We start from the raw sequence: 25243 nt of genomic DNA, 5'->3' as shown, positions 1-25243 counted from the left end.
TTAGCCTGTTTTGGATGCAGGTAAGTGCAGAGTTTATGCGGAGGCTCTGGGAGGGTGAAAAATGACCCTCCTGTAAGTTCTGGAAGTCCAGAAACTGGCCTGTTTCTGGCTTCTGGAGAGCCTCAGGAACCCAGGGAGGCCATTTTTTCCCTCACAGAGGCCCGTGGGAAGCCTTTGGACTTTGGGGAAGGCAAAAAAAAGTCCTCCTGAAAGTTCCAGAAATCCAGCAACCGTACAGAGAACTGGTTGTTGGGATTTTTGAATCCCACCCTTGCCTGGACCCATACCAGAATGGGCTTTAAAGGTGGATTTATCAATTAATGTTTTATATAAACAGTGAAATGAATGAGTGGCAAGAATGGTTGCACGACTCCAATCCCAAGCCTTCAAAAGTTCACTGACAAGTGCAATTAAAGCCATTTTAGTGCTGTATCCCAGCTTGAAAATAAATACAACTATACTCACATTTGCTGTGAAGAATAACAGAAACCATTTTTATATCTTCCTCATTTTTCTATTTTTTTCCTTAATTGCACTTTTAGGTTTTTTTTTTTAAAAAATATCTGTTTTCCCTGTCCATTTTTTTTAGTACTTATCATTGCTATTAAAACTTTCAACATTTTTTCAAAAGAGAGATGAGCAATAATTCAATGGGATTTTCCATGGATCCATATTACTGCTGAATTATTTCCAGGCTCTGATAACAGTTAAAAACATGTTCTAACCAGAGCATGGTCTCTTTTTGCTGGTTGTTGACCTGATACAGGTAGCATGGTAAAACCCAGGAGGGAGCCAGATGCTGTCATCTGCTGTAAATAGTTTAGTACCCTAAAAATTTATTTTGCACCAAAGTGATCAGCTAGCCTCCAGGAAATCGATGTGGTTTTCAGCTGATGATAACAATTGAAAAAAATCTGTCTAATTTCCAATCACTGTTAAATCAAATGATGAGAGGGGAAAAATATTCACCATACATCAGGGCTGTCAAACTCCCAGCCCATGGGTTGCATGCATCATGTGCTGGCCATGCCCAACCCGGTTTAGCAAAGGGGGAAAATGTTGTGATCTGTCACATGACACAGCCATGACGACGTGAGTTTGATACCCCTGTCATATGTGTTTGGTAGAAGTCATGGTGACACATGATGACATCATCTGTGCCAATAACCAAATCATGCAGATGATGTTAATCATGTTGTGTGCATTGTCATTTGCCCTTCTCCCTGCAAAACACTTATACATTCTACTTCTTTTCCCTCCAGCCAGCTAGTATCATGCTAAGACTAACTAGCTTTGTCTCAAATTATCTGAAATCCATACCAAGACTTCTCACTAACAACTGAGGGGTCAAACTACTTGAAAGGTATGCTGAAATACAAAATAACCAACATCAAGGGAATGTGCATCAAAAAGTCTACATCAGAGAAATCTTAAATATCAAAGAACAATATCAGAGAGATTTGCATTTTTTTATTACTGTGCATCTGAGTAGAAGATGCTAAAAAAGGACTGGTGGGTCATCAATACTCCTAATTTAAAAAGAAAACACTAGGAACAAAGGCTGAGAATGGATTTTTACCGATTCATGCATTTCAGCTGGAGACAAGCATGGCATATCCGTTCCAGGAAATATTTGGCAATCACTTGTATATGTTCCTGGCAAATGTAAGACTTTTTAAAATACGTGATCAAAGAAAAAGTGCTTTGGTGAGCAATATAAAGTCCAAAATGATGGTTAAGCAGCAATTTCATATCAAAAAAGTGCTTTGATCAAGAACTCAAATAAAGTGGTTAACACGCTACAAAGCTATTGCGTGACTCTATGGATTTTGGATATAAATCAGTTTCCATCATGAAGAAAATAGATAACAGAAAGGAAAAATATTTGCCAATACTGAATCTTTTTCATCATGCAATTAGTTTTTTGGGTCTATTTATTGTATATCAATCATCAAATTGTTCATGAAACTTATACATAATATCCCTTCTAACTATTTCTTAATTCAACTTTCTTATGACCGTTTCACACTGTTGGTCCTCTCCCTCAAGTGTCTATGCTGCTTTCAAAAAAACCCCCCGAAACATTCAATATAACAAGCAATAGCGAATTGTTAAGTGTATACCAAGTGACTTTTCTCTGAATACTTGCAATCTATTCACCTTCCATATCTGTGCAAATCAACCCTGATCCACTTTGAACTGGAGAACTACTTGCCTGAAGAGAGTATGATTTAATTTGAATTTGCAATTTGTGCTATTTCAAGATTCAGTTAAAGGAAAAATTTCCCTACAGGCTATAACAGAGGAACAACAAATTGCATGCAGCTGCTTATCTTTTTTTTTTTTTAACCAAATGGACTGAATGTAGCAGAGATGATAGACCATTTAGTGGACATAAACCCCATCAAATTTCAGGTTCCAGCCTAATCCTTGTTCTGATTTTGAGCCAATATTCAGTAGACTGCACTGAATTTACAGATGGGTTTGCAGGACTAGTGCTGAAGCGTAGCATTGCTCTTGGCTCAAAAGAGAACAAAGTTAAGACTAGTGGCTGGCCTCATTGAAGAAACTGGGAACTGAGAAACTGAATTGAGTCTTGCAACCAGTTCCAGAATGCAAATATCAAAATACTAGATGACCACAAAGAAGCTGAATGATCTATTTCAACTTCATTGTTGAAATAGAAAATCTGTTTCTACATTGTGTGTGTATGTGCATGTGTGTGTGCATGTGTGTTTTCCTGGAAAATGCCTAGACAAATCTCTGTAGTTTTCTTGGCAAAATTTCAGAAGTGGTTTGCATTGTCTTCTTCCTAGGCTGGGAGAGTGTGACCGTCACCAGCCCATCTGGTTTTGTGCCTAACACAGGACTAGAACTCACACTCCCCTGGTGTCTAGCCTGTTGTTTTTAATCACTACACCATCATATATACTGCATTTAATAGATAACTAATTGTAACTTAAAGTTAATATCCATGAATTAACAGCCCTGCTTCACCTCATAGATGAAGTTAGTGGGAGGGGATCCAATTAATCCAAATGGTGCTGAGGAAATGCACTTTAAACATCCTTAGGGGCATTTTCAGTTTATAATTAGTCTACATCCTATACGGTTGAGTCTGGAAATTTTAAGGACATGAAAGGTGGCAAATTCTTATTGAAATCAAATCCTATTTCTTTTAGTTATGTCTAAGATACATGAATGAAATAAATTAGGACCTCAGGCCAATACACGGGTGATAAATCAACCCCACTAGCCTATTTAAGTGGAGGGAATTAAGGATATTTTTGAGTGATGCAAAATTTCCCCAATGGGATGTTACAATAACTGTTTTCCTAGCAAAACATTGTGCATATTATTTGTCCATCTAATTTCTATTGTGCGTGTACCCAATTAGTTATTCCCTAGGGTAAGGAAGGAATGTAAAGCTACTTGTCTTTGCAAACAAAAACAGAAACCAACCCACAAACAACAGCAGCAGAAACAGCAAAATGAATACACACATTGTCCCCAACTCCAGAGAGACATGTTAGACAGCCCCAGTTCTGATCGATGCACTTGTAAGAAACTTTGCAGAATCAGGAGTTCCTGGGGAGAAAACTCTACAGACCAATTTGTTAGCAAAACTGTCAATATAATTCTCTTCCCTCTTGCTCTCTTTTTCTGACAAGAAAACTCCAATGCTATAGCTCACATATAGGAAATATAACTTGAGGGAAATTGGTTGTTCCAAATCTTGCTGTTACTTACAATAAAGATAATTTAATGAGAGAGTTTTTGGACTGAAGAGAATATGATGAACCACCATTGGACAGGTTTTTTTTCAAGATGATCCCTTCCATCTTGACCTCTATCATTATTTATGCTTAACCTGCCCTTCCTTAGAATATATAGACCATTTCTTGGAATGTTTTGTGAGACTTCACACTATTTATATACTAATAAAATTCATGTCATGCCCTTTAACTGAAGAAAACAGTAAGTTATAGGGCAACAATTTTTGAACCAATGTACCTCAACTATGATAACTTACAGAATGGGCCCCAAATCTGTGACCCATGATTTTCACCGTTCTGTGACAATTTCCTAGCCAGGGTTGCACTCCTTGCTCCTTCCCCCACCCAGCAGCAATCACTTACCTGCCTGCTAGAAAGGGAAGGAAGGAAGGAAGGAAGGAAGGAAGGAAGGAAAGAAAGAAAGAAAGAAAGAAAGAAAGAAAGAAAGAAAGAAAGAAAGAAAGAAAGAAAGAAAGAAAGAAAGAAAGAAAGAAAGAAAGAAAGAAAGAAAGAAAGAAAGATATGCAATGTCCTGGCAAGATTCCCACAAGGAAACTTAATGGGGAAGCTAGCAGGAAGTTGGAAGTTGCTCTTGCTCCCATTGATTTTTTGTCCACTCTTTATCACTCTTTTTCTCTCTTTAGATAAAAATTTCCCTGAAATGATGACCCAACAGACATGAGTTATCTAATACGCCTTAATATTGAGACTGAGGACTACAAAGAATTCAGTTACTGAGATCAAGAGATTTGAGATGAAATTTCAAGAAGACAGTTTTTTTTCTCTCTGGGGAAACAGTGTAAATGGTTGTGCACATCATATAACAAGGTTGTTTAGTTATCTCTGAGGAGAAGATTCTTGTGAATTTTATCTGAACAATGGATTTTTTTTTATTTCACATTCTTTGGGTTGGCACAAATATTTGATGGATATTTTAGTTATTTACAATATTATTTATCAATTTTGTATAACACCATAATCAATAATAGATTACCAATAATTAACATAAACATAAAAACATAGCAAAAACGTAACAGTTAAAATAGTGAAAAAGTACATAAAAACAACTGCAAAATAAGAAGCTAACCTATTAAATCTCATATCCTATCTATGGAGCAGTGTCCCTGATATCCACCAGAATTTTCTGGATGACAAAACCCACCTGCCTCAAGGTCAGAGGTAACGTCATATCTGAAATACAGGTGGGCACATTTTTGAGACAGGAATCTTCCTCCACCCCCATGATGGTCACAGTGATATGTGGAAGGTTGATCTTCTCATCTAGAACCAACAGGATTATGACAGAGGACTTATGCCAACCTGGCATTCAGTAGTAACCGGTTGATCTTCTCATCCAGAGCAAGATTATTGATGACAGAGAAGCCAATCTGGCATTCATTAGAAACATTAGAAACATTCTGAGCCTGTTGCAGTGTTGACCAGGTCTAGGAATGACTACAGGGGATCTACTTTCTCTGAGATGGCCCACCCCTTACTCTTAGCCTATCTCTCGAAGCCCATCACCAGCACGATGTCACTGCATGCCTTTCCTACTCCCACTATACTCATCATTCACAACCCTTGCTCACTATTTATTTATTTATTTTTATTTATTTGATTTGTCAATTGCTTACAAGATAATAGGTATAAGCATATACATAGTTATGAATACATGAAATGGGTACATATAAGAAAAATAAAAGAAACAATAGGACAGGGACGGTAGGCACGTTGGTGCGCTTATGCATGCCCCCTACAGATCTCTTAGGAAAGGGGTGAGGTCAATAGTAGACAGTCTAAGGTTAAAGTTTTTGGGGTTTGGGAAAGAAACTACAGAGTCAGGTAGAGTATTCCAGACATTGACCACTCTGTTGCTGAAGTTGTATTTCCTGCAATCAAGTTTGGTGCGGTCAACCTTGAGTTTGTATCTATTGTGTGCTCTTGTGTTGTTATGGTTGAAGCTGAAGTATTCATTGACAGGTAGGACATTGCAATGTATGATTTTATATACCATACTTAGATCAGACCAAAGACGGCGTAATTCAAGGTTTTCTAGGTCTAGAGTTTCAAGTCTGGTGGCATAAGGTATTCTACAATGAGTAGAGGAGTGGAGAACTCTTCTTGTGAAATATTTCTGGACTTTCTCAACTGTGCTAATATCAGATACGTAATGTGGGTTCCAGACTGATGAGCTGTATTCGAGTATTGGTCTAGCAAATGTTTTGTATGCTCTAGTTAGTAGTGTGATATTACCAGAGAAAAAGCTATGTAGGATTAGGTTAACAACTCTTAATGCCTTTTGGTTACAGTGGGCTCTAGCACTTAGATCATTAGAGATGAGTATTCCAAGGTCCTTTACAGAGCTTGGATCATCAACAAGATCTTGACTATCCAGCTTGTATTTTATTTTCTGATTTTTTTTGCCAATATGTAAGACAGAGCATTTATTTATTGAGATTTGAAGTTACCATTTGTTTGACCATTCTGATACATAGTCAAGATCTTTTTGAAGGGTAGCAGTATTGTCTGTGGTATTGAACAGCTTTACATCTTCAGTGAAAAGAACACAGTTGCTCTTGATATGATCACAGAGGTCATTTATGTAGAGTATGAAGAGAGTTGGTCTTAGAACACTGCCTTGGGGGACACCACTATTGACAGGTACAGAATTTGATAGGGCATTCCCAATCTTGACCATTTGTTGTCTGTTTGACAGGAATGCTTCTATCCTGTTATGCAGTTGTCCAGAGATACCATAAGATTTTAGTTTTAGGAGTAGTTTGTCGTGTACCACTGAATCAAAGGCTTTACAGAAGTCTATGTAGATTGCGTCTATTGCTTTGCCCTGATCGAGTTATGTAGTCCATATGTTTTTGCAGTGTAAGAGTTGCAGATTACAGGATAGTTTTTTCCTGAAACCAAATTGTTTATTGGAGAGGAGGTTGTTTGTCTCTAAGTGGAGGATAATGGATTGGGCCAATGCGGGATTGGTTAATAATTGATTTCATGACTTTACAAGTGATGCAGCATAAGGAGATTTGTCTGTAATTTTCAATTAGGCTGGGCTCTCCCTTTTTGAAGATGGGGATGACCGTGGCTTGTGACCATAGGTTAGGCAAGGAGCTAATCCTGAAAGATTTTTCAAAGATTATGCTTAGAGGTTTGGCTATGGCAGTGGATAGCTTTTTTAAGAAGTAGGCACATATTCCATATGGTCCAATAGATAGAGATGGTTTTAGATTGCATAGTGCTTTTTAAACATTGTCTTCTGTAAAATCAATATGTATTAGATCATTGTAGTTTTCTGTGGTTCGGCTAGGAAATACTGGGCATGATCCATTGCTGTTTACAAATACTGAGCCGAAGGATGTGTTAAAGAGGTTGGCTTTAATGGTGTCGTCGTTGCAGTCTTTACCATTAGGTCCTATCAGGGGTGGGATGGACCTTGAGTCTTTTAGTTTGTTGTTTACAAAATTGTAGAAAGCGCGGGTGGAATTGGTGCGTAGAAGGTTTTCCTCTTGTTTAATGTGATAATTGGTGCATTCAATCTTTACCTGGTGGCATAAATTTTTGTATCAGCTTTTGAAATTGGCAACGTGACGAGATTTGTTTTTCCGCCAGAGTGATATCTTTTTGGATTCAAGTTATTGTTATGGGTAATCTGTTTTTTTTTGTTTTTTTTGTTTTGGGAGTTGTTGTTGGTACATATAGTTTGATGACTCTTTTGACTTCAAGTAAAAATATGTTGTAATGGTCTTCAACAGTATTGCATCCAGTGAATAGAGATTCCCAATCAAGGGATGAGAGATCATTGTCTATAAGATCATAGTTGCCTTTTTTGAAGTTATAATTGGGGATTACATCATTGTGATGACTTTTGTGTGGGCGTATGTTGAGACAAAAATCAATCATATTGTGGTCACTGCTGGAAAAGGGTTCTTTAGTTTGTATTCTCTAAATTAAATTCAAATTATTGCAGAAGATGAGATCGAGGGAGTTGTTAAGTCTAGTGTTGTTGGTTACTAGTTGTTCGTCCCAGATTTGTAACAGCACTGTAGAAGGTTGCGTGTATGGGTTCAGTTGTACATTCATTTCGGGTCCAGTCAATATGAGGTAGATTGAAGTCACCAACAAAGATAAAAGCGTGTGGGCAGGATGCTGCCCGTGTTAGTAGTGTATTTAGCTTGTTTACATGTTCGATGTCATAATCAGGTGCTTTGTAACATAGTAAGAATCAAAATGTGATATTTAAGGAAAGTTCACAGATGATGGTCTCAGGAAGAGCAAGCTCCTGGGTAACTTGGATGATTTTTAGATGTAAGGACTTTTTATAGAAGATAGCAACACCACCTCCTGTACGAATTTCATGATCTGATCAGTAAACATGATAGTCTCTTACTGTGGTAATGGAGTCAGGGAGAGATGCATTGAGCCATGTTTCACAGACAAATATGATGTCGAATTTAGCCATATTTAGTAGGAGGAAAAATTCAGGTATTTTATTTGCAAGGCTTCTTGCATTGAGTAGCTTGCATTTAAGGCCAGCAGTAGTTGGAACTGAGGAAGTTAGGGGCGTGCGTGCCTAGTCTTGGGTGATGGTGGATTGGTTGAGGTAGGGTTGTGGTTGAAGGTTAAAGCTGAGTTGCGGGTTGTGTGACTTACTTTTGATACAGTCAGCATGGTAGTCAATGTACAGCTCCTTCTCTCCATTGTCTAGATGTTTTTTGAGTTCAGTGCAGAGTACACGGGAGCGGGCATGTTGCTGTATGGTTAGGTCAGGGCAACAACAGAGGTTCTTATGATTGGTGTTGGTTTTGGTGAGTGAATTTATAGTGTAAATGAATTTACATTTGCTTGATTCATTTTTGCAAATGACCCTGCAGAAGCATGGGCCCACAGAGCCATCTCTGTTTTTGAGCTCTCGGCCAATGTGGGAAATGTCAAGTATTTCATCAGGGGAGATGGTTGATCCTTGATAATCACTGATGATGTTTCAGACAGTTGTGATGTCATCATTATTATTGGTGTCCTCTAGACCAAATAAGATGGCGTTTGGACGTTTCTGTTCATGCTCAACAGCTTCTCTGATGAGGATTGGGATATCATTATTTGTGTTATGTTTTTTTGTGGATTGGGTTGTGGATTGGGTTGTGGTTGTTGGGTAGAGATGTGGTTTGTAGCTATTGGATGTTCAGGTTTTTGTGTTGTGTCTTTTTTTTCAAGGTTGGATAATCTTTCTTTTAAGGCGTCCAGGGATGCTACTATGGTGTCAAGGGATGTTATTTGTGTTTCAATGGTATCAACTCTTTCCAACAGATTCAGTTTGGGTCTGCATGATTTACAGAGATATGGAAACTCATTGGATGATTCTAGGTATTGAATCATTTGCTCGGGTAATCCCAAGCAGTCATGATGAGCATATTTGTTACATAGAGAACATTTGATGGAGTTTTCATTATCCTTTAGAGTTTTGTAGCATTTAAGGCATGTGCAGGAGTCTTGTGGTTCATTAGTGGGTCTCCTCCTGGTCTCCTGGTCTGGTTGAAGGCCACACCTGACCTCACAAGTAAGCCAAAAGCAAACTGACTCTAGCATCTAACAGCTTCTGCCCAGCATTGAGCAGTACCTAGCCCACCAAGGTTATTACCAATCCCCTTCTGATCATTTAAGCTTCTTCCTCTGTTTATCCCTCACAATCACTCTTCCCAGGCAAAACAAACAAAAGGGGGAAAAAATAATCTGTCATCCTCTCAACCTCAACCACAGCCCTCTTCACTCAAGAATGGATAAACATTCCCAACCGCCTGCAAAATTAATTCATATCACAAAGCTAATTTCTGTGTTTTGTCTTCAAGGTTAAGTGATGTAACAGCAAGGCTGCATCAAGCCACAATGCTTGATGCAACAGAAGCTGATTTTAATCTTTGACTATCCCATAATAAAAGTTCTAGGAAGATGATATAACAGCTCAAAATATCTGTTGTCTCTCGTGGGTCAGCATATGGCAGCTGCTGGAAATAGATAAAAATTCCCAGTATTGGGAGAGTTCATTCTAGGAAGAAGTAATCCTAAAGATATCCCTGTCACATGTCAACTGCTCAGTGGCAAAAATTTTCCCAGCATATGCTCACCAGTATATACAGGGTGCAGGTTTACCTGGGACAAACCCAGGATTGCCATGTTGACAAATCTTTCTAAAATCCACATCCAGAGCATGAAGTTTGAAATCCCTCTATTCTAAAAGGAGATTTTTCAAAATATGGACAACTCTCCTGTTAAGAAATTTGTATCTCACTGCCATTATTTGTGATTAGGAGCCTGCAGTTTGTAGAAATTGAAGAACTACAGATTTTGAAAGCATGCATAGGACATCAAGCCCAATGACTTGGCCAGTGCAGGAATTCAAACATCAATGATAAAGAAACACCCACTATTTCTCTAGGGAATTGGTTCCAGGATTCTTACTCATTATGCTTGGAAAGTAAGAAGGGAGTCATAGGGCTTCTTTGGTTGGGTAGAGTGTCATTTCCAGAAAGAGTTCTGTGGTCTTTGGCTCTAAATGATATTTGCTGCTAAAGATCAGAGGACTCCTTCGGTTACATCACAGGCCCTTAATAAACTTTCCTTTGTCATTTGCAGCTCAAGGCTTGAGCACTTGAAGTTCTATCCTGAACAATTGCAAGTGATCCAAACCTTCCGCAAACAAATTTTTTGGTGGGAAAGGTATGGATGGAGGGCAGAGGAAAAAGAACCAGAAAAGGAAACCTGGACCTAAATCAGTATAGAAGGGGTTTTAAGAACTGAGCTGAAAAAAACCAATTTATTTTAAAGGGAAGCAAATGTGAGGATTTCTTTTCTTCTTTTTCTTCTCCTCTTCCTTTTCTGAAGCAGCATTTCCCCACCCCACCTCCTTTCCTTTCTTCTTCTTTTGTTAGCTATAGGGAACATCCTTTTAATCATAAGCTGAAACTTTCATCAGCTCGGTTCAGAAGCAGCTTTTATGTTTTCTGATTTACATAGCTATGCATGTCCCTCGGTTGATTTCTCTTTTCTGGTATTCCAGCAGGGATGGTTAGAATACCACTGTAATAGAGGTCTGTCCATGTTTCCGCTCATTTAGGACACAGATTCTAGTTGAATAGTTCTTAAGCATCAAAAATTTGGGACCCGGGTGGATTTTGCACAGCTTGGCTTCAGCTGTTAGAGATGATGTAGAGGAAGCAAGGCGGAGAGCGGGGGGAAACTGAAAATTCCCTGACTATAGAGGAATCTCAGGAAGCAATGTCAAGCTCATAATGGTACTCTGGAAATGGAGCTCAGCATATAGATTGATGGATGAATTCTATTTTTAATCCATTCCCTCCTACCAATGCTCTTTTTGAGCTGCACCAATTTGCATTTTAAAATGGATAATATGACCTTGAGCAATAGTCCTGATTTTTGAAACTGATCTGCATTTTGTTCCCAGACTGACAAAAAGCAGTATTTCAGTCAGGATTCTCATTCAAGCAAAGGGCCAGCAACTGAATTGCAGGAGAACTGTATGGACACAAAGAAGCATATCTTTGTGATTTATTTCTCAAGCGAGTTTACAATATAAAGAGGCAAGATTTTGTTAGTACTTCCTAATGGTATCAGTAGGTAATTTTAATGACTTTGAATGTCAGAGTCCTCTAGAGGTCTCCTTTCAGATAAATATGAATGAATAGGTGGATAAAAATGCCAAAGCCACTCTAAACATCTGGCTGACCGTGTGACAAATCATCATAATTTAATTCTGTTCTACATAGCTAGATTGAAAAAAGGCTCATTTTGGGGGGAACCATCAAAAACATTTGGCAATTTATGAATACTTCAATAAAGGGTTGGCAAACAAAGCCAATGGCTATTGGAGAAGGAGTTAGGGGAGGTTGAAATTAAATGTGGTATTTTTTTCCCAAGGTGACTCATTATAACCTTTACTTTTTATACTATCAATGGTTCCACTGATAGCGGTTTTGAACAAGACAAACTGTGGTTTGATGAATTGGCAAAAAAGAGTAAAAAAATTCACATTTACTTTACATGGATAACTTACAACCTTTTGGAAGAACGAAGGCAGAATTGGATTCCTTGCTAAAAAGCACAAAAGAATTCAGCAAATATTGGAATGCAATTTGGCACTGACATAATCAAAAAGGCAGGCAAAATCGATGAAGGTGATGGATCATAACTTGATTATAAAGATATGATAAAGGCAGTAGGACCAAAAGAAGGCTACAAATGTTTGGGAGTTTTATAAACTTTTGACTTATTACTGAGCTAAGTCAAAGAAAGTACTTCTGCCTGATATATTAAACAACTCTGAAATTTTTTGAAATAAACCTAAGTTCTGGAAACATCAATAAAGCTACCTGGGTAGTCTCATTATATGATATACAGCAGGAACAGTTGATTGAATCCAGATGGAAGTTAATAACTTGGAGCAGAAAATAAGAAAACTAATATAAAATGGTCTTCACCCCAAAAGCAACATAGATTGGCTATATTTGCCAAGAGCCAAGGGACCGATGATTCCTATAGGTGCAACAAACTGTGGAGAAAGAAAAAAACATGACTAGAATGGCTATATAAAGAAAAGCAAAGAAACATTATTGAAGGAAGTCAATCAAGGAAGAGTTTTAAAAACAACAAAGGTGAAGGGCAAATATAGAAAAGAAGCAATGGAAAACCAATTTGTTAATTGGAAGAACAAGCCATTGCATGGTCAATACTTGAAGATATAGAAGGAAATGCTGATCAAAATCCCACATGGATCTGATTCAGATCAGGCCTGTTAAAGAAAGAAACTGAAGGCATTATTTTAGCAGCTCAAGAACAAACTCTGCCAACTAATTCCATGAAGGCAAGAATTCATAATGTAACAAACAATTTCTTATCTTTGTGGTGAAACTGATGAAACAAATGGCCATTTGATCAGTGGCTGCAGCAAAATTTCACAAATTAATAATAAGCAGTGTGATGACCAAGTTACCGATATTATTCATTGGAAAGTTTGCCAGAGATTTGGATTTGAATGTAGCAAGAACTAATGGGACCATCAAGTTTAGAAAGTTTTGGAAAATGAGCGGGATTTTGAAATACAAATGGAAAGGCACTTTGCTCATAACCTGCCTGATAATGGCAGTCACTGAAAAGAAGAAAATCTGATTCATAACTGTATCAAGTGATGTCAGAGTTGAGAAAAAGCAAACCCAAAGAATTATGAAATACTGGGACTTGCAAATTGAAATTGAATGCTTATGGAAAAAGAAATCAGTTGTTATACCAAACATGATTGGTGTCCTTGGAGCTATAACTATAGGGCTCCCTCAATATTTGCAAATTCTGAATTTGTCAGACCTGAACACCCTAATATTACAAAGAAATGCCCAACTTTGAATTAGCTGTATCCTCAGATGGTATTTAATAATTGTTAGGACCTTGGTAGGACTTGCATTATTACATTTCCACCTGTCCTTGACTGTGAATCTAATAGCTTACCCCAACAACAACAATGACAACAACAATAATAATATTAATAAGGTAAATAAATGCAGTCTCAACCTCTGGCTGTCTGGGCAACCAACCATAATGTATACTGGCAGTCCTTAATTTATCATCAGTTAATAAATTACCTCAGAAAGGGTGTTTTATAGATTGTATACAGTATGTCTGTAGAGATTCTCAGTTAGTATTCCAAAGATGCTTTTTTTTGCCGGATTAATTAAGGTAAAGATCTTGTGGGATTTTTGAATGCAGACAGATCATCATTTGGGACACAACACGCCAGATTGTCAAAAACTGAAGTGTACAATTTATCGATATTGCTGTGGCAGGAGATGCCAGAGTCGAAGAAAAAGAACTTGAAAAAAAATCACAAAATATCGCGATCTGGCCATCGAAACTATGCAGTTATAGATGAAACATGTAACAGTGATATCCATCGTCACTGGGGCACTTGGTACCATGTCCAAGAATTTTACAAAATACATCAAGAAATTGCAGCTTCCTGCAATAACACCAGAGGAACTGCAAAAAACTGTACTACTCGGAACATTGTACATTTTAAGAAGAAACCCGTATCAACCATTAGCGCCAGTCAATTATATGATACATGAGTTTCAAGTTTAATGAATAAAAGAGACAATAATAACAACAATAACAATAATAGCAGTAACAGCATCTGCTGTATATGTGTGTCTGATTAACATTCTCTCAGAGAGAGAGAGAGAGAGAAAAATGATGTTAAAAAGTAAGAGAAAAAAAGAATGCTAAAGATGCTGCAATTACTGGAGATATTCCCAGTGGATATTTTCCAAGTCAGTCCAGGCAATGACAGTGAGACTGTCTGCAGCTCCTATCATTATCTGCCTTATTTTGAATGAGTGTTTTGCTCCAACTTTCTGAACTCTGGCTGCTGGCACAGAAATGTTACTTGGATGGATTACTTATCACTCTTGTTTTGGAAGATCCAGTTTTGGTAGGTGAACCTAGGTCAAGGCCGGATAGTGCTTAACTGCGAGAGGGTAAGGAGAAGCTCATTTAGACTGCATTTAGTGTATATTTACTCAGTTGGTATGTCTCAGATCTATATACACATATGGCCTTAAGTTTACACCTTTCTGAAAGTGGCAACACCTTGCAACTCAGATAATGCATTGAAATATATTCCTATTAGGGAATGGGTGAACAAAAATGCTTTAAATTTTGGGAAATTGTTTTCAAAAAGTCATAGACAATGAAAAATGTCTGCAAAAATGCACATATTTATGGGGGAGGAGAGACCAAACTGCATACAGAAGTTCTGTGTGGTTTTTTTCTTTTCTTTTTTAACAAAAACCTGATGTGGAAATAGACTGGAAAAATGAAAGAAACAAAAATACCTAACAACAACCCTGAATGAAATCAAATTTGATAGATTTGCCCAAGACAATTTTGACAGTACATCTCATCGGATAAGCACAAATGTCAACAGATTCACAGTTCCCTAGACCTAACAGATCCTGATAAAATCCCAATTTCAATGTGTCAGTGCTTATCTTTAAAATCCATCATGGGCCCCATCAGCTTTGTCTGGTACAGAGACCTTCATAAAAGACCTATCTTTATATGTCATCAGAGAGCAGGGCTGCATTGATTGAAGTTTTCTGTATTTTGGAATTCTTCGTGGAAAAAGATTATGCAAATAGAAACACTTCGAATTTATTGAGGTTTTGTTGTTGCTGTGAATGTACATTTTTGTTTGAGCAACATTAACAATACATTTTACTGTATTTATTACAATGAGTCAGTTGCATACAGTTGTGGCATCTAGTGCAATTTTACAGATTTCATACGAACCACTTGTGCATAAAATATGAAATTGGCTTTTCATTGAGAAATATGGTGAAACTATGATTACTGGTAATGTTTCGATCCTCTTTATGGGACAGCTGTCACCTATTCTTACCTGAAATGATGAATTTGGATGTATATTTACACGGGCTTGAAACCAATGTTGTCCTTTGTTCCCAGTTGTAGACCAGAATGGACTTTCTGATGACGTCGGACTTTTTAACCGCAAATAAACATTTAATGTGCCTTTAAAAAGAAAGAGCATAGACACACACATATACAATTAAAGAAAAACAAAGAAAACAGAAAGAATATCAGGAGGTTGAGACACACCGGCAGATGTGGAACAACAATAACAAAAATGAAATGTAAAATGCAAAAGCCAAAAGAGGTCAGTTTAATGAAGCACTGGAGTATGGATTTCAGCATAATGGAAGTCTCTGGAATGTTCTGGCTTTTTGTACCTTTCTTTACTGACTGTCTCTCTGTGGCATGCTGATTTTGCCTCATTTTAATGGGCTTCCTATGTTAGGCTTTTCTTTCCACTGAAGGAAGTCACTGTAATATGGCCTTAGCAAGATGCTCCATTTCACTGAGTGTTCTCTGCCTCACCTCCAAGTCCTATGCTTTACCACAGACAATTCTGATGTTAAATTTAACAACTGTAATAAATTTAGTTTGGTGTAACCCTGCATGAATCACCCTCTACTAGGTTACATGCATAGAATAAGATCCTGACAAAGGAGGATTACATATTCTAAGAAGGAGTAGAGTGGTGGCTACTACAAATAGCTTTTCGGATTAGACAAGGTGATGATTCAAAGTGGGCCAGATATGAGTTCTTTGCACTTTCCTGCATTTCAGTTGTGACATTTGGATAATTTTCTTTGGGGAAAAAAGTTCTTTCTCTCCTTTAGAGCAAATATCCTGAGCAGCACTGAATTCTGCATGGCATATGGAGGGACACAGTCCAACATGAGCCAAGTTCAGATATATTTGGGGTGGGTGGGTAGGTGTCAGGAGTGTTCAGAGGAGAAACATTTCAAATAAAGACTGTAAAAACAATATTGAAGTTCTCTGCCCAGCATTAATTGCAAATATAGGCAGTCCTCATATTAGGATTGTCATTTAGCCCAGAATTATGGTCATAAATTGTTGCAGGTTATACGTGACCAGACCCAATTTTATGATAATTTTTGCAGCATTTTTTTTAAGTGAATAGCATGGTTATTAAGTAAACAGCACCTTTAAGTGAATAGTGCAGTTGTTAAGTGATTCTATGATACCCCAATAGTTGGAAACCAGAAGTAAATGGTGGATACTGGCAAAAAGTACCAAAAATCATGATCATGTGACCACAGGATATTATAAATAGCTGCAAAGACAAGCCAGTTGCCATAAGACCAAAGTGTAATCAGATGATGATGATGAGTGTTTGTGGATGCATGTGTGAACATTGTAAGTTCAAAATTGCTTCATAAGAAATTTCATGGGCATTCCACTAAGTGGCTGGTTAGAAGCTGAGAACTACTGTACCATGCAACTATAAGTGTATGAATTGTATATGACCAACAGAGGGAAAAAAGCATTACTTCTATTACCCATGATGTAAGTAGCAAAAAGTCTTTACACATATATTAAATAATAATTCATTGATTATATCTATGGGGACATAGTAATAATTAGTTTTATGGGGAAATGTTTAATTTGCCAGGATTGTATTCAGTTTTCGTCAATCTGTATTAGAGAAAAAGGCAAAACAATCAGTTGGTAAACCCGAAGAGACTTCACAGTGGCTAGATTCATACAAGATTTAGCCTGATTGCTTAATTAATCCACTGTCTGGGTTTAGGCAATATTTTCAACTATAGTCAACTGCCTCCTATACTTATTTTGGGGAGTATGACGTGAGAGATACCTTCCAACTTATTAATGATAAGAAATGCAACCAAGGCATTGGAAAAAAAAACCATGTGGGTGGAAAGCCTTAGTTACAAATGTATTTATGACATGAAAGTTTTCAATGACATGGGTATATCGGCAGGAAGAATCCAACTCTTTGGTCCTGGACATTACAGGATCTCCAAAGGCTACATTTCAATGGCTTTCTGCCCACTGAATTATTTTCAAGACAATTCTCTTGACCATTTATGTTCCCTCCTTCAGATTGGTAAAGAAAGGCATTCTCCAACAGAACCTCTCAATTATTGAATTGCTTCCCTCCCACATTTAAGATGGCTTGCCGACATTTCCAGAATGCACCATAAAATGTCTTTAGGTGAAATCCATTTTCATATCCGAGATTAAAAAGAGATGGACTTATTTTTAAAGCAATGTACTTTCTAATACAGCAGGAGGCAAGTGCGAGACAGCAAAAGTCTATTTCCCACCTCTTTTCATGTTGTGCTTTTGGCCGTTTATGATCATCATTTAGTTTCCTAGAGTGATCATGATGTATGGAGAATAACTGTCGTGTTGTGGCTTCATGCAGAAACTAGTTTCTGTTATGTTTTTTATTTCTGTTTGGTTTATTTTTAATTGACCTTTATTCCCTCCAATTGCTTTTACCAGCAATGTGATACAATTAATGATATTAAATAGCACACACACACACACACACTAATGTTTTTTATTTCTGTTTGGTTTATTTTTAATTGACCTTTATTCCCTCCAATTGCTTTTACCAGCGATGTGATACAATTAATGATATTAAATAACACACTCATACACACACACACACACACCCTAAAATGAAGCAGATTCATGTTGTGCAGTGGCCAGAATATGAAAAAATGCAGCCAGCTCAAGGGAAGTAGATTTTCATATTTAATTATATAATCTTTTTTTTAAAAAAATACAGAATAAACTGTACATTGACATTGTGTTATAATACCCGCTTCCCCAAATACCCTCCTGCACATTGGGGGATTTTTTTAGTTTGCCATGATCAGCTCTGCCCGGATTTCTTTGTATGGTATATATTTATTTATATGAAACATTTATATGACACCAACTCCCTTAATGGGTCTTGGCAGCTTACAAGGTACAGTGAAAACCCCTATTAAAAACAACACTAAAATGTATGAGACATAAAACACCAAAGCTTAAGAGATCCTAATAAAAGCCTAGGGAAAGAAAAGTTTCCAGTCTCTTCCTACATCATGTTAAAGAGGAGACTTTGCTTCAACTCTAATGTCAATTTATTCCATTTTTCTATTTTAGTGGAGTACTTCTGTTGCACTAATTTAGGGAACTCGTTTTTTTAAATAAAAGACGTGAGTTTGGAAAATGTAATAACAACAGCAATAGCAGCATAACCAACAGTTGATGTTGTTTGTTTTGTTTTGAAACCAGAAAGAATTTCATCCAACAATTCCAAAGACCACAGAATATGTCCTTCAAACCTCAAATGTCTATGGGGACATTTGAGGAAAGCTTAAAGACTCATCTTGACCATCTGTGCAATTTCAAGGTGAAATGTTCAATTCTCAAAAAAAAAAAGCATTAAAAGGAACATGCCCATTTAGCAATGTTTTCAATTCCCCAACTGAATGTTTATGTGTATGGTGCTGTGGTCCACCAGCCCCAATGATGCCAAGGTCTCAAAAGAGTTTTTGAACAAGCTTGAATGAAGAAACACTGAGCTTATAGAAAATGAGAGAAGGCCTCCAACCAAAGCTAAAATGAAATCTTTCTAATGGGATATAAATTGTTTTTGGTTAAAATTCTTCCTAACCTAATGGTGACCCTGGTCTGATAGTATATATTATAATTAATTTGCAAAGAATGAAAAAAATGCCAAACATCTTGTGATATTATGATTGTTTGCTCCTGAGAGACACTTGTTTGAGAGTGATGGCCATATAAAATGAATGGACAAATGAACGAATGAATGATGCACTTGGTGGAATGATGTGACATCCTTCAGTTTAATACCATAAAATAAGGAACGTGTAATTTCTTACAGCAGGGGGGAATGCACTTTAAAAATTCTGACATCCACTTATACCTTTTTTTTCTATTTCTGATGGTTGAAATTGGCATCTTAAACTTTGCAAAAGATTATGTTTTGTCATTCACTCTTTGGGAAAAACCAATTAACATTAGGGAGGTTGAGTTTTCTAAGGTCTAAAAGTTCCGTTAAGCTTCTCTAAGACTTATAGCCCTAATTTTCCTTTAAAACCCTCAAACCTTCTCCCAAATGAAGAAATTTGATTTCCCAATTTGGGAATAGTCTGGAGAAATTTGGAGTAATTAGGAGGATCATTAACTAAGTATTGTGGGCTACAGTGATAATGCAGTACTTCCTGGCGAGAACTGTTTGGACTTCAGATCACAGGAAAGCATCTTACGAGAAGGTATATAGTATTGAATTCATATGTGTCTCACCTCTAGAATCAAAGGCCAATTCTGAAATGTTTAGTAGAGGCTTGAATTGAATCAGGCTCTGATGAAGCAGACCCAATAACAATCTGTTTTTTTCCCCCTGAAGTTCATTAGCATTCAGGTGATTTGCTAGGACTCAAACATGCAGACAGTAGTCTGATTGCTATCTTAAGAAAATGAAGAAACACTCTTAACTTTTTTTAAATCTTGCAACAGTAATGAAAGAGAATGATTACTCACCTATGTGTTGACCATACATGTTGTAATAAAAACTGAAGCAATATGCGGTATTGGTGGTTCCATATGGGTTTTTGGGAGGGATGCTAAAAACTGGGCTAATGAGCCTTGCTCTATCACCTTCTTTTCTCGGACTGGATGCTTCAATGTACATGAAAAATCCTAGAAAGGAAAAAATGAAATGAAACTGTGATATGCCACATTTAACAAGGAGAAACATTTTCCTCTGGAGACTGGGGAACGGTGCCCAGACTTAAGAATACAAGCACATAGGTAAACTAGTACAGCACTTTTCCAGATACCTATGGGAAACCCTCAAGCAGGACCTGAGGATCACAATGCTATTTAGCTCAAGTTCCAAGTTCCCTGGAAATATTATGAACTGATGCTGCCTGTAGCAAGTTGCTGTAGCTGTTTCAAAGGTTGATCTGTCCAGGGCTTATGTTTTTTGTACTCCTACTATTTATATGACTAATATTTTAAATCAGTGTGGCTTCTATATAACAAAACTTATAAAATGTAGAAATAAATCAGGATGTTCAGACAGGTACAAATTAAACAGAAGGGATCTGCCATTTTAAATATGTTTTCTTTAATGTTTTATTCATGTAGGAACTACTTATAGACCACCTTTTCATATCAGAATCAATCTATCAAACTCATACAACCCCTGGAAAAACTGACAATCATTCCTCCTTTTTGTGTGATCCTGTGTGTGTTGGTGAAGGACCACAGATACTATGTTCCTACTTTGTGCCTGCTTTGTGGAATAGTCTCCCTTCAGAAATTAGTTTAATAAAATCACTTTATCAATAAATGTTAAAAAGGTAAAGGCTCACATTTTTTTTTCTTATATTTTGGTCACTATACAAAGAAAGACACTTTCTTTACTATTAACATGGAAACATTTCACTATTGCCAATTTTCAAGATTTTTTTAAACTATCCCATCCAAACATTAGCCATACCTGAACCTGCTTAGTTTTTTTGAGATCAGCCAAGATAGCTTTTGTTTGAAGTTTGTTGTTATTTTAGTAACTGTCCACATTCTGAAGCATGTAACCATAGCTTTTAAGTTTGAATAAAATGGAAAACTTAGGCTTATATTTATAGGCTTATCTGTAGCTTGTACTCAAAGAAGAGTTAAGAGACTGATATACAGGCAGAATCAGAAGTAGATTATTGATTGTTGAAAGGCATATCCTATTTTTCATTGCAAAACTCAGCTAAGAGTTACACGCTACCTTCCTTGGAACCTGACCGGTCAGCATTAGGTCCAGTGTTTGGGGTGTATTTTGTGTCTCGAAGGACAATGTTTTGTCTTGTCCAATCAAAGCTGTCCTTTTCATCTTGGGTGAATAAACAAATGTTGCCATCTTCAAAGCCACAGTGGAATTCTCCTGTCAACAAACCAATCACATGATCATACAAATAATCATTTCAAGCTAACAATTTACAAAGGCTTTAAGCTTTCTTCTTCTTCTTCTTTTTCAGAAAACTATTTTGTAATCACAATGTCTCAGGTTAGATTTTCTAAATATATGAAATTATCTGATAAGTAGTCCCAGAGATAAAAAAACAGTGATCAAAATGGTAACAATATATAATAAATAAAACAATAAAAATCATAAAGCTTCATAACTACTTGTGATGGTAGCAGATACCCAAGTTAATTCTCTTAAACTAAGCTGAGGCACCTATGAAAATGTAGCTATCACTGAAGTGGTAGAATTGGATTAGAAACATGTTGGATCAGTATCATCAGTATCATCAAGCATTTTAATACAACTAACATGAAAATGTTTGCTATGAGTCTCTTCATAAATATTGTCAAATTCAGTTTTAGGATGTGGGCCTAAAACTGGATTAGAATGAGAAAATTATTAGACAGCTAATAGCTAGTAGCTTTTCTGAGAAGAACTGTATTAAATTACCTTTCTATTGAAACGCTAGGAATGACATAATTGGGGATATATAAAAACAGTTGTGAGTCTGCCAGAGATTTTGCCTGAATTAAGGAATATTTGCCGAACTTAGTCTTAACCTCAAATTGACCTCTGTGTGAGTTCAAATGCATTAATAATAACTTCAAAGAGAGATGGACAACATGGTATTCTGGAAGCTGTCTTAAAAATTCCACCATCCCTTGCCATTCTGGCTAGAATTGATAGGAATTGGGGACAAACATATGGAAGGAACACACACTGTCTTTCTCTGCTCTTTATCTTTTAATCAACAAGTTTAGACTATACCTAGGTGGATCAGGGGCTCTAGTTATTTCCTCCTTTGCTTCCTGGAAGATTCATCAAACATTTGGTAGGAAACAGTATAGAGCAAGGGACTCCTTTATTAACTTTCATGAGCTGTCAGTCATCCTATCTACATATCTGGTTAAGTCTTTGCTTTCAGTCCTAATCTAGAGATGGCAACCTCTGAAAATGATTTGTGTGGCCCTCAGAAACATTTTTGCATCTCAAGAGAATCTCTAAAACTGACAGATGTTCTCACTTAGGAGTAAGAATTCTAAAGGAGGAATTCTAAAATGGCAGCATGGAGGCGTTATTTGCAGAGACTTAAGGTACCAACTTCAAAAATGCTGCAGCCCTAAGAAACCAAATATATATTTCTTATTAGAGAGTTAATGGGCAAAGTAGATACCTTAAATAACATTCTTATCATCTAAAACTCTCCTTCTATATGCCCATCCCCAATCCATTTGACTGACATAATAACATCATTGTTCATACTCCCTGTTGTTCTAGTAGGCCAAGAATATTAAAAGTGTGGCTTCCAGCTTTCTCTTCCTCCCCAGATGAAAGGAAAATTAAGGATCTGAAGAAGTGTTTGGTGCTTTCATTCATCTCTTGTCTGGGCTTTGTTGTTGTTGTTCTTTCTTTTTTCAATCTATCCTTTTGTTCCTTTGTATCTTTTCAAAATTTATTTTGTGAAGTCCCCAGTTTATATTATAGTATACTGATATATTATTCCCCCTTGCACAGTATACAGAGTCTATATAAAAAGTAAGAAAGATCTAAATTTGATTTATATAGCGACAAGGTAGTTCCAATACTTACGTAAATGTGGGTTCATTGGAGCTATAAAAGAAAAAGATAAAATCCTAAAATTAATAAAATTTTCTGTGCATACTGACAGCTGTATTGTATCTGATATTCCTACTATTTGTGCCTTTCCATCAGGATTGGACAACTATTAGGCTTGTAAATTCTGATAGAGGAAATATTTGTAGCTCAGCGTTCAAATGAGGGGTCCTTGATATTCTCTGAGCTTGGCTGGTTTTTTTTGCAGACATTTCATTACTCAAACTAGGTAACATCATTAGTACTAGTCCAGAGTGGGGTTTGTTCTCATTTTATATTCTAGTGGCTAGAGAACACACTCAGCTAGAGAATACACATGAAATCATCAACAATGTCTTCAAGGAATCAAATTCACAAGGGAAGAAAAAAAGAAAAAGATGCTACCCTTCCTGGATATCCTTATCAGCAGAGACTGTGATGGTAAATTAGAAACCCAAGTCTACTGACAAACTGCCCACACCAACCAAGTGCTCCACTACCGAAGTAATAACTCAATCTTCCACAACAGAAGCTGTGTTAGAATATTATTTAGTTGAGCACAAAAATACTGCAGCTATGCTGAATGTTTGTTGTGGTTAGCGGGCAGCAAGTGCGGACGGCTGAGGAGAGCGAGGACTTAGATGAGGGGCCAGGACCATTAGGGAGTGGACTGCTGCCTTCAGAGTTTGTGGGGGCTGGCAGCAGCGATGAGAAGGTTCCTGAGGAGCCTGTGTCAAGTGCGCATGTGCACAGGATTGCTCGCAGGAAAGAGCAGCTATGGGCAACTCGGGAATAAGGTTGCAAAGTAATGGCCCCTCCTTCAAGAAGATAAAAGCCAGCTGTGAAGTGAATGTTCTTTGCAGGAAGCAAAGACATTTTGAAACTCAGCCTCATGGACATTACAGTATTTTAAGTTGGTATTTGAAAACTCTTGTGTTGTGAAATAGTTCTTATCTGTGATTTTTGGCGGTCTCGTTTGTGCTTATCAAAGTAATTAGTTTGCAGCAGCCTTTTAACTGGAGATTTGTAAGACTCATTAAAAGGTTTCTGTTCCCTTTGGTTATTGCTTGTCTTATTGAAAAAGGGTTTGGGTCAGAACAATGTTAGGAAAGGAAACAGATCATCTATACAACATCTTCCACCCCAAAAGAGAAAGGAATATCCACACAGCTTCATCAAAAAGGACCTGACTGCTCAACCCAATATAGCACAAGCAACACAGTCCATGAACCAACTAAAGCCCTCTAAAACAGGGGGTCTCCAACCTTAGCAACTTTAAGACTTGTGGACTTCAACTCCCTGGGAGTTGAAGTCTTAAAGTTGCCAAGGTTGGAGACGCCTGCTCTAAAACATACTAAGTAAAGACTCAGCAGCCTCAAAAGAAAGAAAGAAAACAAAAACAGGAGTAAATACAACATTTAGTGTAAGGACTGCAACACCACAATGCAGGACAAATTAACAGTCAGAAGACATGGTGAAAACTCTTAAATTTCACAACATGAACAGACTTAACCATAGTTTCAAACTGTCACCATTCTAGACCAAACCAAGTCCTACCAACAGTGACAGGTTAAGCTGCTAGAATATAAAATGAGAGCAAACCCCACTCCCATTTAGCACTGATGATGTTACCTAGTTTGGATAATGAAACTGCATGGAAACAACTAAGTTGGAGAGTACCATGAGTAAACTCTATTTTGTATTGTAGCTAGTCATTCAGCTATTATCTAATCCTTTAACAATTCCTAGGATTCCTCAAGGAATGTAACAGTGAAAACCACTGTACTTTCCTGCAACAATTTTCTCCTGCTTATGCCTTGATTTCTTTATCCCACCAGTATAATAATTTACATTGGGAGAGTCTTTGGGTTGCAGATACAGTTAAATAATTAAGAGTTTAAAAAACAGACAAATACATTTTCCATTCAGCTCTTATTTACATTTCAAATTATTATTCTCATATCTTAACAGATGGTATTTTAAATTTTCTAATTTGTCCCTTTTAGATTTTCCTTAAAGTAAAACATGTAAAATTATTTATACAATTTTATACTTGTTGTGCTTGGTAAGAGGCAGGAAATATAAAATTATAAGGTAATTTAGGATATGTTTTAAGGGAAAAAATAAGAATAATAATGGTGTTAGCATAATAATAGCAAGTATACAGCTTATCTTTCAATATTATCAAATATTCAAAAGCTATATATTTAATCATTGATGGCAAAAGATGGGCAGTATGCAAATTATATAGGCATTTATTTTATTTAAAAAAATTCTGTACTTCTCTTTCAAGGAACAGAGTAATACAGTACATATAGTAATGATCCCATTTCTATCCTAGAAATGATCTAGAAAAGTAGACATCAGAATGACTGATTGAAGTACATCCTGTAAATTATATTTCCATGTTAGA

General features: G+C 36.9%; 1 protein-coding gene across 3 annotated transcripts in view; it reads right to left on the bottom strand.

Annotated features, from left to right (window-relative positions):
• The window catches only part of MDGA2 (MAM domain containing glycosylphosphatidylinositol anchor 2), a 568076-nt gene that overhangs the window by 11097 nt on the left and 531736 nt on the right, over positions 1-25243 (bottom strand). For all 3 annotated transcript variants that reach the window (XM_087922505.1, XM_087922503.1, XM_087922504.1), the window contains exons 12-15: positions 22828-22848; positions 20998-21153; positions 19758-19916; positions 15247-15377 (exon numbers count right to left, since the gene is read on the bottom strand). In XM_087922505.1, coding sequence (XP_087778631.1) covers positions 15247-15377; positions 19758-19916; positions 20998-21153; positions 22828-22848 — 467 coding nt within the window. The remainder of the gene's footprint in view (positions 1-15246; positions 15378-19757; positions 19917-20997; positions 21154-22827; positions 22849-25243) is intronic.

Source organism: Pseudonaja textilis, chromosome 1, assembly GCF_049901715.1.
Source record: "Pseudonaja textilis isolate UNSWEBS1 chromosome 1, rPseTex1.2, whole genome shotgun sequence".
Taxonomy (NCBI): Eukaryota; Metazoa; Chordata; class Lepidosauria; order Squamata; family Elapidae; genus Pseudonaja; species Pseudonaja textilis.
The sequence above is the reverse complement of the archived record's forward strand: the minus strand, read 5'-3'. Positions and strand labels throughout refer to the sequence as shown.